This window comes from Salmo salar, chromosome ssa09, assembly GCF_905237065.1.
Source record: "Salmo salar chromosome ssa09, Ssal_v3.1, whole genome shotgun sequence".
Lineage (NCBI taxonomy): Eukaryota > Metazoa > Chordata > Actinopteri > Salmoniformes > Salmonidae > Salmo > Salmo salar.
In genome coordinates this window covers 82,807,319-82,823,828 of record NC_059450.1, presented here as the reverse complement: position 1 = coordinate 82,823,828, position 16,510 = coordinate 82,807,319, and the positions used below count along the sequence as shown (strand labels likewise).

The following is a 16,510-nucleotide window of genomic DNA, read 5'->3' as shown; positions in this document are numbered from 1 at the left end:
GAGGGCCAATGCCAAATCTTTTCAGCCTCCTGAGGGGGAAGAGGCATTGTGTTTGAACCATGATATGTCCTTAGTGATGTGGACACCAAGGAACTTGATTGAAGCTCTCAGCTTTCTGCACTACAACCCTTCAATGTGAATTCGGGCGTGCTCGGCCCTCCTTTTCCTGTAGTCCACGATCAGCTCCTTTGTCTTGCTCACGTTGAGAGAGAGTTTGTTGTCCTGGCACCACACTGCCAGGTATCTGACTTCCTTCCTATAGGCTGTCTCATTGTCGTCGGTGATCAGGCCTTCCACCGCTGTGTCGTCGGCAAACTTAATTATGCTGTTGTAGTCGTGCGTGGCCACGCAGTCATGGGTGAAACAGGGAGTACCCTAGGGGTCTAATCACTCACCCCTGAGGGGTCCCCATTTTGAGGGTCAGCGTTGTGGATACATTGTTGCCTACCTTACCACCTGGGGGTGGCCCATCAGGAAGTCCAGGATCTAGTTGCAGAGGGAAGTGTTCAGAAGGATGTTACAGACTACTAGAGACACACACTGACACACCACAAGAGTGTATTAGAGTTTATTTTATTTCCCAGCATTTTATCAAAATGATTTCACACAATAGGATTTGGGGGGTGCATTATGTTCCATAAAGATTGTCAGAATGATTTTTCATTTCACAAGTAGTAGTTATTACATAATTCTAGAATGTAATTGATTGATGAACATTTACGTACAATTTTATCCACTGTATATTTATTACATAGGCCCAAGCCTTCTCTTCCAGAAGACTATGCAGTAAGGCCATGGCTGCCCTTCTATCGTCAACAATATGTAACAAACGTTTGAAGTTGACATGTTGCACACATTACATGGATCAAGTGTCTGGAGGGGTGACCCGTCATAACAATTGATCAACACCGTAAATTCAGATAAGTAGAAAATTGGGATGTATGACGTCTCCAGGAAATAACACAGTCGCTGCAGCCATTGGTCAATTGTCTGCCTTTCAAACGGGCACATGAAATACTTTTTATTGGATCCTTCTGCTGTCGGTCAGCCTGAAAGCACCAAAAGGGGCGGGAAATTTGGTACTGGTGGAGCGTTTTCGGCTGTTCCAGTAGCAGATTGATTAACAAAATTGTTCATCGATTATAGCAGCTAGCGACACTTTTTCAGAGTATTGTGAAGGGAAATGCACGATATATGGCTGAGGGAGAACTATACAAGTTATGTAGGTTGATGAACCTCTGAACATGGTAATGTAATTTTCAAACTAGCATAGCTTCATCATCACATCACCATTTGATTTAGCTAACGACGTTACCGTTAACTAACGTTAGCCAGTTGGTTTGATATCCCATTATCTTCGAGCTAACTCACGTTAAATAGCTTTTGCCGTTCTATATACAAGCTGATAACGAGACGTCGTTATACAATCCAAAAGAACTATGTAGTTTGTATCGTTTCAATTGTCGACATGGATTCATTTGGTTAACGTTAACCTGTCTTTCTAAACAGTTGGCTACATATCATTTGCTTGCTCCTCGAGACAAACTAACGTTAACTGGGAACCACTATTTTCACGCACTTTGATATCGAAATAGTGCCTCCCCCCCTCCTCTCCTAACAGGTTATGAGACTGAGATTACGACTAGGTAAAGGGTTATCTAGCGAAAATGCTCTCCTAACCTGCTACGAAAATCGCTTTGTATCGAAGTGCGGTGAAGAGGGTTTCCCTAACTCTGTCGGGGGAAAACCATGTTTGGGAAACCCTGCCCTATCTAAAGTTAACTCACTAGCTAGTTTAATTAGCAAGTACCAGAGCTAGCAAGCAACTTGGCATTGTCTGTAGATAGCTAAGCTAACTAGCACAGGCCAGGGTTCTGTGTGAGCTCTGATTCGCTTGCTAGCTAGCAGCAACAAATACTAGAAGTTGCCTTAGCCAAAGATAACCGGAAGAATATTCACGGGTGTCACTTGCTGGAACTTAAACCAATAGAAAATTGCACGAGCCTAAACAAACATGACTTGTTGCTGGTTAACTCCACAGGTGGGCTATGTTTGCTCAATTCATGTCGGTGTTTTTCAGATCCATCAATCAACATTGGTGTAGTTGCCTACATAGAACGTTGCTTTGCATCACCATGTAGCTTCGCATGGGTGGCCTGGAACGTCGCAGGCGTTTCTGAAGACATCTTGAATCAGCTAAAAGAGGACACCAGGATGAGTAATCAAGAGAAGATGGAATTGGACCTCGAAATCCCATCTTCACTAGTTCAGAGTGACGGACAACTGAGACGTTCCAACAGTGCCCCAATGATAAATGGCCTAAGGTTTTTAGAAAATGTCTTCTCACTTGTATCACTCTGCACTTCACATACCTTCAGACTTGCGATCTAGTCATCATTCAACTACCTTCTCTGCTGTGAGGCGTGTGGACAATTCAGTCATGCAACAGAAAACCAGCAGAGTTAACAAGGCCACCAGTCTCTCGAGATCAGGCTGAGTTGGTAGTATAGTACTCTGACACTTGGCGCATTGTAGTCAATGTATATGTCCCAAATGGCATCCTATTTCCTATATAGTGCTCAACTTTTGACCAGAGCCCTATGGCACCCTATTCCTTACATTGCACTACTTTGGTCAAAAGTAGTGCACTATATAGGGTGCCATTTAGGACACCAACGTGGCGGTGTTAACGTGTCTGTCCTTTTCTAGTGAACATTCCCAGGTGTTCCAGAGTGAGATTCTATGCAGCAGGAGAAACAGCACCACTGTTGTCAACCGCCCTAATATAGTATGGAAATGAAGAGTATAATCAAAATAATATGCTTGTACTCTTACTAAGTAATATCTTATAGACTGGGTGATTCATTGAAGTCCATCTCGCAGGTCCCTTCATCGCCCATTCGCGTCCCCAGCACTAGGCTTCATCAGCTCAAACAGGTAAGTACGACTGCATTTCACGCTCATTAGCCCAAGCTATTATTTTAGCTGCTTTGCATGTCACCCCCTTATCCATAGGGAGTGTGTGACTGCAAAACATGCAGGCAAGGACTGCACTTAAAATGTATTATTTCCTTGCTGTCAAAATGTGCAAAAAGGTCTTCTATCGATTGTTTTTGGAATTTGATGCTTTTAATGACTGTTAGCAAGCTGTACAGAGTGAAGAGACTATAAATACATCTCTATAGTTTAGATTTGGTTTGTCATTTCAATGTCTAAATGGCACACTATTCCCTACATAGTGCACTATTTCAGAACTCATGGTCTCAGAGCGGTCTGACTTTGTAATATTCTCCAACAACTGTTGACTGGACTTCTGTCAGACTGTTTGAGCCGTAGGTAAGACACCATAATGTCACTCACCAACCTCCTGTCTATGCTTCTTACAGGAGGAAGGTGTAGATTTGATGAACAGAGAGACTGCCCATGAACGGTAAGACTCATGCATTGAGGATAGCCAGTTGGTGATGGAATTCAGTTTATTGGCCTTCAAGACAGTAAGCTATTTATGTACCACTCTGTCATATGATATTGTGTACTTTGTCAATAACTGTGGTTGATTGTCATTGGCTCAACCCTTTAAGGAAAAAAGGTTGTGGTTTGTTTAGATGCATTTCGTGTCTACCATAGGGAGGTTCAAGCAGCTATGCAGATGAGCCAGTCCTGGGAGGAGAGTCTGAGCCTGGTGAGAAATGATAACGCTCCCATGGTAACAAGGAGATTTCCTCTTCCACAAACAGTAGGCATATGCACTCCACCATTTGAGGCTCTCACCACTTCAGCATTCATGTATTTAGGCAGAACACTAGCATGTAAGATAAATTGGGCTTCATCCCAAATGGCATCCTATTCCCTACATAGTTAACTACTTTTGACCAGAACCCTTTGGGCCTTGGTCAACTAAAGTAGTGCACTAAATTAAGAATAGTACTGTTTGTGATGGTGACTTTCAGTTTGTGCATTTGGTTTGATGGGCTACCTCCCCATTGTTGCCCTGGGCCAGTGAGAGCTCCTCTCTTTGTAGGGAGTGTGACCAATAACATGCTACAGCCAATGTTCTCTGAAGAACAGAATCAGTTGGGAGTATAATACTCCTCCAACCACTGTGTAGTAGAATGAATTGTTACATTTATGCAGATTACAATCTTCCTTGTGCAACCCCCCCACAGAGCGACAATGACTTTGAGAAATCTGCATCGTCGTCTCCAAAGCGGATTGACTTTATGCCCGTGTCCCCTGCCCCATCCCCTACTAGAGGGATAGGGAAAAAGGTATGTGCATCCACTGCAACTCTAGTACTGATGCCTGGCAGATGGAACCAGAAAGGTATCTCTGGCAGAGTCCTGGCTAATCATAATATTTTCCTCTCCAATGAGCAGCAGTGCTTCTCCCCTTCATTGCAAATCCTGGTGAGCAGCCACGGTCTATCCCCCAGCCCTATCCCTAGCCCAACGCGACGCTTCAGGTGAGTGCTCTGACTAGGGCTAGCTCTTATCACTGACAACTGCCATTCATAGTCATACACCACATTGTCATTACACTATTCATCAGTTTAATTAGTGAGTCACTGCTATAAATGTTGCCTCGTTGGCGGTCTTCTCTTGTCTCTAGCCGGCGGAGCCAAAGCCCCATTCACTGCATCAGGCCCAGCATCCTGGGGCCCATCAAACGTAAAGGTGGGCCGACCCTTCTGTATTCTTTCACAGGTCAAAAGGCATTGTTAATGCCACATGGGGTGTACAAAACATTAAGACCACCTGCTCCTTTTCTAGCTTTAATATTGTACATTGTGGCTTCGATCAATGGAATTGCACCCAACTCAGTATTAGGTAGGTTTTCTTAATGTTTTGTATACTTGGTATGTCTCATGCAGGCATACAGTGCATTCAGAGAATATTCCTTTTCCACCTATTGTGATGTTACTGCCTTCTAAAATTGAAGAAAAAATATTTTTTCTTCAATCTACGCACAATACCCCATAATGACAAACTGAAAACAAGTTTAGAACTTTTTTGGAAATATATAAAAAATATATAATATTCAGACCCTTTGCTATGAGACTCAAAATTGAGCTCAGGTGCATCCTGTTTCCATTGATTATCCTTGAGATGTTTCTACAACTTGATTGGAGTCCACCTGTGGTAAATTCTATTGATTGGACATGATTTGGAAAGGCACACACCTGTCTGTATAAGGTCCCACAGTTGATGGTGCATGTCAATGCAAAAACCAAGCCATGAGGTTGAAGGAACTGTCCCTAGATCGCTGAGACAGGATTGTGTCGAGGCACAGATCTGAGGAAGGGTACCAAAATAATTCTGTAGCATTGAAGTTCCCGAAGAACACAATGGCCTCCATCATTCTTAAATGGAAGAAGTTTGGAACCACCGAGAATCTACCTAGAGCTGAGAACCTCCCAAACAAGGTTCTCTGGTCTGATCGAAACAAAGATTGAACTCTTTGGCCTGAATGCCAAGCGTCAAGTCTGGAGGAAACCTGGCAGCATCCCTATGGCGGTAGCAGCATCATGCTGTGGATGTTTTTCAGCAGCAGGAACTGGGAGACTAGTCAGGATCGAGGGAAGATGAATGGAGCAAAGTACAGAGATCCTTGACGAAAACATGCTCAGGACCTAAGACTTGGGCAACGGTTCATCTTCCAACATGACAACGATAGTAAGCACACAGCCAAGACAACGCGGGAGTGGCTTTGGGACTGGTCTTTGAATGTCCTTGAGTGGTCCAGCCAGAGCCCGGGCTTGAACCTGTTCGAACATCTCTGGAGAGACCTGAAAATAGCTGTGCAGCGACGCTCCCCATCCAGCCTGACCGAGCTTGAGAGGATCTGCATAGACGAATGGGAGAAAGTCCAAAAATACAGGCCTGCCAAGCTTGAAGCGTCACACCGAAAAAGATGAGGCTTTAATTGCTGCCAAAGGCGCTTCAACAAAGTACTGAGTAAAGGGTCTCAATACTTATGTGATCACATTTCTGAAACCTGTTTTTGCTTTGTCATTATGGGGTATTGTATGTAGATTGATTAAAATGTCCCGCCCCAATTGTAGAATAAGGCTGTAACTTAACAAAATGTGGAAAAGGTCAAGGTCTGAATACTTTTCCGAATGCACTGTACATGCATACATCAGCCCCTTTAACTGTTGGAAGTTTGGAGCTTAGGGTGAGAGGGCATTTTGTGACTTGGTGTTATGTCCTATGGATGTTGGTTCTCTATTGATGACCTGTCTTTGTCTTCTGTAGGGGAGATGATGGAGACTGAGAGCCAGCCAAAGAGGCTCTTCCAGGGGACCACCACAATTCTGTCCTCTGATGTACTTGCGCCCCAAGTCCAACTGCCAGAATTCACCTCCTGGTGAGTGTTCCTCAGATTTGATCAAAGCTACCCCTGCAAACACATTTTACAACTGTTTAGCATTGGCTGCCAATGGTCTCTTGACAAGACTATTTGTTTCACAAGTTGAACAGTTTCAGTTCCCTCTCTGCCATTAGGCTAAACCTTGCACCTCCATATGATGAACATTATCACATTGTCATTGAATATCTAACAGTTTGCTTGTTGAAATGGGTATTTTCCTCTCACCAGTCTCTCTCTGCCAGACGTGCTGGACGGCAGCCTCAGCAGTGTGGGTTCTTCCACTGGCTCGCCATCTAAGATGGAGGGCATCTCTGAGTCTCCTTCCTCCAGTAACTCTCCCTTCAACCCCCTCCAGGACCACTCCCCAAAATGAACAAGGGAACATGAGAGACTAAACAAGAGTGAAGGCACGAAAGCCACCTCAACTGTACGACACCCCCCCCCCAATCACTTTGCTTTAGCTAATGTGGGAATCCCTTCCCATGCTGTTTGCTAGGGGAGGAGAGTCTTGGTGTGTTTGCATTGAAAGGAAACCAAAGCCCTGGATGTGAGCTGTGGACACACCATGCTGTAGTAGACTAGTGCGACGCTATGAGAACAGTAGCTAGATATGGATCCTTTACATGGTGCTGCTTAGCCCCACAGTGACCAGAACAGCCAAGTTGTCTACCCTGCATCACATTCACTGTCAGCTTCCAGCCCCATCCCCTACTTTCTTTTCCATCTTCACACTGGTGGGACTAAGCACTGGATGGAGAAAGTCACTCACTAAGTCAGTTTTCCTGTTTTCTCTATAGAAAACTAATTCTCCAGGTGTTTTTGGTGTGATCAAACTGTCCGCAGGGCTTGTATGAATGAAAGGATATAACTTATTGTTGTTCTTGTTTGTAAGTCTGTATATAATTTTTCATGTCAATGTGTCATTTGTTTTATGTTTGTGATTGGCTGAGTGATGAATGCGGACACAGGGCTTCAACAGTGAACTGACAATTCTCTCGAGGGGATTGGAAATGTTACTACTTGTCCTTACACTGAAAGAACAGTTTTCAGTTTATATCCTCAGTAGTCACCAAGATGTGGGGCTATCATTTTAGTGGGGGCGGGTGGGGGGTTCACAGTCTTGATTTGAACACTACAGACTGGGGTCTCTGAATCCTACTGCCTGGATGTATCTGGAGACCTGCAGGATGTGCAACTAAATTTACTTTTTACTTCTGACGCTTTTAGGAAAATAATTTGTGTTCTTGTTTGAAGTCACTTTGTAAATGTAACAGACTTTTTATTTTATTTTTTAGGCTACATTATTGCGTTTTTATATTGAACAGAATAGCTCACCGTATTCTCAATACTCTGAAATTAAAACAATAGATTGGTTTAGGATGAGCACACTGAGGTAGAGGACAGAACATGGTGCCATTTCAAAAGGGATTCAGTGAGTGGGCTTATGTCTGTCTACTGTGGTCAACATTTGTCCTAAAAGCTTTTAGTGTAGGATGTGTCACTGGATTGGTTGGTTATGAATAACATTTGCAATACCAAATAGTTATCAGGGGAACTGAGAAGGCAAACTTCAGTGATTCACAAATTCATTTTAAGGCCGCTGTAAAACGTTTGGGGTAAGTAATTTCAGTTCAACTCTCAAATTTGATATTTTCCCCTCGTTCAGGGTATGGCGTCTTTACGAAGGGAGTGGGAGACTTCATGTACAAGAGTGATTATAAATCTTCGACATATGTAAATTAAACGGCGTTTATGAATACTGAATGTCTTTAAGAAACTGCAAGCTGGTTGATCAGGTGTGCGTGCACTGCTGTCAATGTAATTTGTGTAATTTTTTTACATTTTTGATTATATCCTGTTCATTTTTCAATTAGTCTGAATGTCTAGGGCATAAGATAAATTAAGTGTATATGGGCGGGTGGTAGACTTGTTAGACTGCTTGCCAAAGGTTCCCCCCCCCCCCCCTGCGCCTTTTAATTTGACCACGAGGGTAAATAAATTATATTTCCATTCAATGACTTGGTTGTTGGCAATGTTTAAATGTCTTGCTCATTTCCTTTTGGCCTCTTCATAATGCTTTGAATTTACACTTTATTTTATTTTTTTTCTCTCCAATTGAACCTTTTTTACTGGAGTCCTGCTGAGACCAAAGTCTCTTTTGCAGATGAGCCCTGTGTACACAAAGCAACGCAATCATAGAAAAACATTCAGTAAAAAGGCTTTATTTGGTCTAAGTTGAGCAAAAAGAAAATCTGATAAATGTGATCTTATACAAATGTAAGCAAGGTTTGAAATTATTGTTTAAGTCAAACATCTGTTTGGGCTTCTTGCGGTCAATCTGCAATATATATTCTGGCCATCTGCTCAAGAAAAAAATTGGCCCGTGGCTGAATCAAGTTGATGCTCCCTGCCCTAGAGGCACCGACTCATCAAATTTCAGAGTAAGGTGCAAAAAAAAACCCCGTATCTGCAAGTTAACAATGAAGTAAGGTACGGTGGAAGTCTATGCAGGAGGGAGTTATTGCTGCCCATTTCTTCATAATGTGTTTGGCCTTGTAGCCATGTCCCAAGCTTCCAGTCACTTGTGGATCCCTCATCACTGGCTCACAAGTGCTGAACTGATCAGACTAGTATAAAGAGATCGCCTTGTGCTGATTCAAGACTTTTTATTAGGCATTTGATGGAACAACATTGACATTGTACAGCAAGTAAACTGATGTCTTTCATAGGAAGAGGACATTTCCTTTGGTCACATTTGAAACCTTTTTGTTTTGTATATTGCGTCTGGAAAAGTAACACTTCCATTCAGAAAAGTATCCACACGTGCATGTAACTGCATTTAGTCAGATTCAGTCAATACTAGCTACAAAAGAGTACATTGTTTTATTCTAAGCAGACAATATTAAGATGTGGTTACAGGTGAAGACCATAAAAGCTTTTTAATGACAAAGCTGCAATATGTAACTTTTTAGGTGACCTGACCAAATTCACATTGAAATGTGAGTTATAGCTGTCACTCACTGAAAAAGGTCTGAAGCGGTATATCTGTTCTATGTGCACTATTTCTATGCTTCCCGGTAAGTTTGTCTTAATTTAGACCATAAAAGCTTCAAACAGCTTCAAACAGCTGAAACAATATTTTGGGTTACTGAAAATATATATCACAGCTGTTTCGATGGAACAATGATTCTCTACACTAAACATGGCTTGTTTTGTCACAAACAAATTAGGCAGACTATTTGAATTTCAGCAACCAGGAAATGGCAGAGCAATTTCTACATATTGCACCTTTATGTACATGAAATCACAACTTCAAATCGCCAACTTAACTTTTGTCTGTTACGTAATGGCCATGGAACTCCACACAGACACAGGATATGAAGTCAAACACAATTTAATGACCCATGTTTTTATACAAGCCCTTCCTCCCACGGCCACAGACCCACACAATGCCCTCCTTCCAGAATGTTATTTCTGTGCCCGCTGCATCAGAGGTCTCTTGCTTTGTATCAGTCAGTATTATGTTTTTATTTCAAAACAATTAAATGTATGTTTTCGGGACAGAGGAATGGGGAATTGACTGGATACCCCCTCCCCCTCAACACTACCCTTTCAAGCATGTAGTTGCCTTGGGTGAGTGAATGTTCCCTTCTCTTTTGAATCCTCTTCTCCTTGTTCTCTCTTTCCAGCCCCCATAGCACTTCATGTACGCAGGATAACCATTGTAAGAAGACCTGTAACATAGATAAACAATCAATTCTCAGCAGGATTAGGCTCCAGCAGTATCGCACACAGAATGGATAGAACAAGAGTAATCAAAGCAAACCCCATAGTCTAGTTTAGTGTACTGCTTTTGACCATGGCTTATCGGCCTCTGGTCAAAAGTAGTGCACTATATAGGGAATAGGGTGCCATTTGGGACGCTGATTACAACGTGTGTGGGCTGAGTGACTCCCATGAAGTATTATCAATTCATATCCATTGAAATTGGTGATAGAATGAAACATAGCGAGCATGCAATTGTTCATCAAGGGTTTGCTCTCTCCCCCTGGCTCACCTAGAACGTAAGCAGCTACAAGTTTCTTGGTAACACTTAAGTGGAGGTAGACAGGCACAGTGGATTCTTGCTCCCCAAGGGTGGGCAGCATGAGGGCAGCCATACACACCAACCCCAACAGCACCGTCAGCAGGCTTGGGCCCCCAGACTGAGAGCGGCTCTCTGTACAACACACACCCACACACCATCACAATCCACTGCTCTCACTTGATCACTCCTGTATTTTATTGGTGTCTGGCACCACCTAGTGTCAGGACAATATAATGACATGCAGTGCCTCCATTTCAGTTAGTTCACCTAAACAACAAATGTAGCCTGCATAATGTTTAATGATATATTTTTGGTCTCAGGGTACATAACACACTTAATAGGTATTGATAGCTAAGTTTGGGCGAGATATCCCTTTTCAACGGCGAGTCATACTCCTACCTGTCTGGAAGGTGGTCTGCTCAAAGAAGACGCTATCTGCTAGCTGTTCCCTCATCTGTCGCTCCTCCTCTTGGGGCCGGGGGCTGGGGGGCTCCTGGGCAGCCGAGGGCCTCAGAGTGGCCGTCACTTCCTTCCGGCCCAGGGCCTTCCTCTGGCTCTGCTCAGACACCTGAAGCCGGAACTTATCAGACACCCCATAGTGACAGGCCCGCACATCTTTGTGTCGAATCACTCTGAGAACACAGACAGACACACAGAGGAAAATACAAGGGAACGATAAGAATATTTGACTGGAATGACTGCATTTTCTAAGCAGAAGCTTGCTTCCAATTAAATAATTCCCTACCATTGCTTGCTATTTCATAAGTTGCACTCAGGCTTGCAAGGGCACATCATGAATATCATGTCCTTCATTAATATGCCTTAAAGGAGGGTAACTGATGGTCCTAGTTATGACATGTAATAGTAAGCTTATTACTCACATGTCAACACAGCACTGTGGTTTGACAGCTCCGGTGGCATCCACCACGGTATACTTGTTGGGCGCTGTGCATAGCACTGACCGAGAAAATAAACCGTGAATGAGTAGTGTATACTCTATAGTATCAATGTGGTTCTCTTGAATTCTTAATTGATGCCTAAAATGGTTCTTATATCAATACCTTGTTATATTGAAACCCAATGTTTTATTTACCTTTGAACTTGAGGGCGAACTCATAGGGGTTGTAGAGGGTGAGAACCTGCTTGTGGGAGGTCTGCTCGTCCGCGTAGAAGACAAGCTCTGTGGGGAACACGAACACGGGAAGGCTTCCTTCCACTAGCTCAGGCTGTCCACTCTGCTGCTGCATTGGCTCCAGCTGAGCTCACTCCCCAGTCCCTTTCTCTCGTCCTATGTGTCTGGCAGGGCCCTCTCTCTGGAAGCTCTGAAGATGTGTCTGGCAGGGCCCTCTCTCTGGAAGCTCTGCAGATGTGTCTGGCAGGGCCCTCTCTCTGGAAGCTCTGAAGATGTGTCTGGCAGGGCCCTCTCTCTGGAAGCTCTGCAGATGTGTCTGGCAGGGCCCTCTCTCTGGAAGCTCTGAAGATGTGTCTGGCAGGGCCCTCTCTCTGGAAGCTCTGCAGATGTGTCTGGCAGGGCCCTCTCTCTGGAAGCTCTGAAGATGTGTCTGGCAGGGCCCTCTCTCTGGAAGCTCTGCAGATGTGTCTGGCAGGGCCCTCTCTCTGGAAGCTCTGCAGATGTGTCTGGCAGGGCCCTCTCTCTGGAAGCTCTGCAGGTTTGTAACCTCCCCTCACGTGCAGATGGCCCTTCCCACTCACCCTCAGCTCCTTAGCAGCATAATGTAGTGCTGCACCCTGGTAAACAACAACAGTCTCAGTGGTGAGACTTCATTCCAATCAAGTACACCACAGATTAATTACTAATTGTGTATACAGTTATAAAGTAGCAGTCAAAAGTTTGGACACACCTACTCATTCTAGGGGTTTTCTTTATTTTTACTATTTTCTACATTGTAGAATAGTGAAGACATCAAAACTATGAAATAACACATATGGAATCATGTAGTAACCAAAAAAAAAGAATCAAAATATATTTTATATTTGAGACTCTTCAAAGTAGACACCCTTTGCCTTGATGACAGCTTTGCACACTCTTGGCATTCTATCAACCAGCTTCACGTGGAATGCTTTTCCAACAGTCTTAAAGGAGTTCCCACATATACTGAGCACTTGTTGGCTGCTTTTCCTTCACTCTGCGGTCCAAGTCATCTCAAACCATCTCAACTGGGTTGAGGTAGGGTGATTGTGGAGGCCAGGTCATCTGATGCACCACTCCATCACTCTCCTTGGTCAAATAGCCCTTACACAGCCTGGAGGTGTGTTGGGTCATTGTCCTGTTGAAAAACAAAATGATAGTTCCACTAAGCGCAAACCAGATGGGATGGCATATAGCTGCAGAATGCTGTGGTAGCCATCCTGGTTAAGTGTGCCTCGAATTCTAAATAAATCACAGACAGTGTCACCAGCAAAGGACCGGTGTAATGTCCATTGCTCGTGTTTCTTGGCCCAAGCAAGTCTCCTCTTCTTATTGGTGTCCTTTAGTAGTGGTTTCTTTGCAGCAATTCGACCATAAAGGCCTGATTCACAGTCTCCTCTGAATAGTTGATGCTGAGATGTGTCTCTTACTTGAACTCTGTGAAGTATTTATTTGGGCTGCAATCTGAGGCTAGTAAGTCTAATGAACTTATCCTCTGCAGCAGAGGTATCTCTGGGTCTTCCTTTCCTGTGGCGGACCTCATAAGAGCCAGTTTCATCATAGAGCTTCATGGTTTTTGAGGCTGCACTTGAAACTTTCAAAGTTCTTGAAATGTTCCACATTGACTGACCTTCATGTCTTAAAGTAATGATGGACTGTTGTTTCTCTTTGCTTATTTGAGATGTTCTTGCCATAATATGGACTTGGTCTTTTACCAAATAGCGCTATCTTCTGTATACCACCCCTATTATTTCGCCACTATGGCCTATTTATTGCCTTACCTCCCTAATCTTACTACATTTGCACACACTGTATATAGACATTTATATTGTGTTATTGACTGTACGTTTGTTTATCCCATGTGTAACTCTGTGTTGTTTGTGTCACACTGCTTTGCTTTATCTTGGCCAGGTCGCAGTTGTAAATGAGAACTTGTTCTCAACTGGCCTACTTGGTTAAATAAAGGTGAAATAAATTTAAAAAAATACAAAAATACCCTTATCACAACACAACTGATTGGCTCAAATGTATTAAGAAGGTAAGAAATTCCACAAATGAACTTTTAACAAGTCACACCTGTTAATTGAAATGCATGCATTGGTGACTACCTCATGAAGCTGGCTGAAGGAATGCCAAGAGTTTGCAAAGCTGTCATCAAGGCAAAGGGTGGCTACTTTGAAGAATCTCAAATATAAAATATATTTTGATTTGTTTAACACTTTTTTGGTTACTACATGATTCCACATGTGTTATTTCATAGTTTTGATGTCTTCACTATTATTCAACAATTTAGAAAATAGTAAAAATACAGAAAAACCCTGGAATAAGTAGGTGTGTGCAAACTGTTGACTGGTACTGTATATGATGATGGTAAATATTTATAATCCATATTTCATCCCTTCATGAACTTTTCATGTAATATGATAAGGGAGACTGTATTAATTTAGAGTTGGAGGTTATTCCATTGTACCAATGCCAGGACCTGTGTACAATACAACGGGCAAACATCAAGATTAAAGCATTTGTGGTGTGGTCACAAACGTATTTTCATTTGATTTGAAATGGCAAGAATCTGTAAATATTAGTCAGGCTGTATGTAAATAGTATCTTAATAATAGCCTATTGTTGGGGGTGTTACAGTAGCTTAAAATCTGCAGTAGGCCTATGTGGATTCTCTCTTTCAATAACATAGCTAGTTAAATTCTGCCTCAACATGGCTAATCACGTGAACATGTTTTGTTTACTTGGAGAATTTCAGAACTGGACGAAACCCAGCCCTGTGTGAAATTGTTTCGCAATAGTTTTGTGAACTTTGAATAACGCACCAGAGGACAAAATATCGACTAAGTGATTAATTAAATTATTAACACTGAAAACTTTACTGTAGCTAGGCACTTTTTGTTCCAAAATATGTTAGCTGAATAGCAACATTTTAAACAGTAATCTTAGCTAGTTCACTAGTTACTTTACAAATCCAAAGGTAACGTTACATACGACATTATACGATCTAGCTAAATAGCTGAGACTAAATATATTGCACTCCAGTCAATCCATGCTAGTGACGTGTTGCTGATTAATGCCAAATTATGTTTGGCTTGCTAACTAGCTACACAGATTTCATAACAATAACAAGCTAGTTAGCTATCAACATAACAAAGTAGTTAGGTAACTAGCTGAGTGATTGGGGGATGAACGCTTTCCAACTTGACTGTACACCAGATGTTTATATAGCTAACGTTACGTTCACCATGATCTGCCAAATAACGTCGTTAGCCATCAAAACAAAGACGCATTAACGTTAGCTAGCAAGCGAACCTCACTGGCAACCGTAGCTATTTTGGTGACAGGCTAGCTGACACAAGCAATGTCATTCCAAAAATGGCATCTGTATCTGAATAATTCATAGAAAATGTTGCAAATAGAAGTGTTTTACCTTATTGTCGTCAATTTGTGGGGGTATTGTTTTGCAGAGCCCACCCTGTTTTCTGTCGTTCTTTTCTTTGTCAATACTGCAGGTCACGCTGTGAATTCTGGGATATCGGAGGGAGAAGGAATTCCGCCAGAGTAGATTAATTACGTCATCAGTGTTCCTACCATGACATTATAATATGGAGTATGGACACACTGTACTTACCTGCTGTTAAAGCCACTTTAAATAAAATGTGTCAACTGGGCAAGACTTGATTCCTTGTCAAGCACTATTTTTCTTGATTGAGTTAGTTCATTGCATTATTTTGTTTCATGATGTCATGTGTCCACAAAGAGCCTCAGAGCAGGCCTATATTCAGTTAACTCTTGACAAAGTCTGAAAGATTACTCAGTACTGGTGCAATTATAATACTAATACTACTAATAATGGTATCTTAAAGTCACATATTATTTGCTTTAATAACAACCTTTATATATATATATATATATATATATATTGGTTATTACACTCTAGAACACTTGTGCATTGCACAAATGATTCTGAACACTTGACAGATCCATGCACCTGTCAATGTGCCTGCATTGATATGTAAATGTTGAAAAAATAATAGGTAAAATAATAAATAGTAGGCTAGTGGTAGCCTGGTAATACCACCTTTAACATGTTCTGCTCTACTGTATTATACACGTTTTATAGGCTAGGGTTGAAAACATTCAACATTTGTGTTCAACAATATAGAGTCAACAAATGTCAACATTTTTATTAATTGAGACTTATTGAAACGTCAGGCTTGCATAATGCATAAACTGTTCATAAACTCTGTAGCCCATAAAGCTATGTTTGTGTGTCGTGTCATCAGTGATTATTATGCAAGATTGCTCACTTCCTGTAACCGATAAAAGGATCTACCGTAAATCTGCATGTAAATGTACTGGCAGCTATCACAGCAGTTTCTTGTACCGCCTGCTACGTTTAGGTTAAGGACAGCAAGTCGACAACCCTCCCTCTCCGTCATATTCAGCCAAGTACGCTAGTCTCTAGTTAAGACAGCCACAAAGTCAAAATTGGCAACGACAAAATAAGCTTATTAGCAGCGTGGTGAGGTTAGGTAAATCGAATTGTAAGAAGATAAATGGTAGAAATGGGCGGGGTTTAGCCATAATTACGACTTTGTGGCTGTGTTAACTAGTGACGACCCCAAACAGGCAGAGGGGCGGTCGCTGCATATGTCCCTGACCAAAAAAACTAAAACGTTTTGGTAAACAGTGTGCTGCTACTGTCTTTAAAACGTGTTCTCCAGAAATTACACAACGATTCCCAAGTAGCAGAAACATAAGATGAGGAGCCATGATGAGGCAGCAGCAGAACATTCACCTTCGTGCAAGCAAGCATTCGCACTGGAGCTTTTGCATTTTGCAATATGGCGCTTCGAGGTGCTGCTTGCACAGAGGAGATTAACATGGAGGGGAAGGTG

General features: G+C 42.4%; 2 protein-coding genes across 12 annotated transcripts; one reads left to right on the top strand and one right to left on the bottom strand.

Annotated features, from left to right (window-relative positions):
- Window positions 1-1,016: 1,016 nt before the first annotated feature.
- Window positions 1,017-8,387, top strand: pabir2 (PABIR family member 2). Of its 7 annotated transcripts, none has more exons than XM_045724103.1 (11): window positions 1,017-1,247; window positions 2,081-2,324; window positions 2,710-2,788; window positions 2,884-2,937; window positions 3,387-3,430; window positions 3,628-3,736; window positions 4,167-4,268; window positions 4,377-4,462; window positions 4,609-4,673; window positions 6,255-6,366; window positions 6,598-8,387. In XM_045724103.1, exons 2-11 carry the CDS (start codon window positions 2,215-2,217, stop codon window positions 6,740-6,742), a joined length of 906 nt encoding a protein of 301 aa, XP_045580059.1. In that variant the 5' UTR covers window positions 1,017-1,247; window positions 2,081-2,214; the 3' UTR covers window positions 6,743-8,387. The 7 variants fall into 7 exon arrangements, with proteins under 7 accessions (XP_045580059.1, XP_045580058.1, XP_045580056.1 ...); XM_045724102.1 differs by having other exon boundaries at window positions 1,050-1,222; window positions 6,612-8,387; XM_045724099.1 differs by having other exon boundaries at window positions 1,051-1,222; window positions 3,628-3,706.
- A 633-nt stretch (window positions 8,388-9,020) lies between these two features.
- On the bottom strand, window positions 9,021-15,275 carry mospd1 (motile sperm domain containing 1). 5 transcript variants are annotated; one of them, XM_045724104.1, is made up of 7 exons: window positions 15,040-15,275; window positions 11,825-12,205; window positions 11,550-11,748; window positions 11,338-11,413; window positions 10,856-11,088; window positions 10,427-10,588; window positions 9,021-10,103 (listed from the first exon to the last, which is right to left on the bottom strand). In XM_045724104.1, exons 3-7 carry the CDS (start codon window positions 11,701-11,703, stop codon window positions 10,072-10,074), a joined length of 657 nt encoding a protein of 218 aa, XP_045580060.1. In that variant the 5' UTR covers window positions 11,704-11,748; window positions 11,825-12,205; window positions 15,040-15,275; the 3' UTR covers window positions 9,021-10,071. The 5 variants fall into 5 exon arrangements, with proteins under 5 accessions (XP_045580060.1, XP_014068335.1, XP_014068339.1 ...); XM_014212860.2 differs by having other exon boundaries at window positions 11,550-12,205; XM_014212864.2 differs by lacking the exon at window positions 15,040-15,275 and adding an exon at window positions 12,475-12,518 and having other exon boundaries at window positions 11,550-12,205.
- Window positions 15,276-16,510: the final 1,235 nt, after the last annotated feature.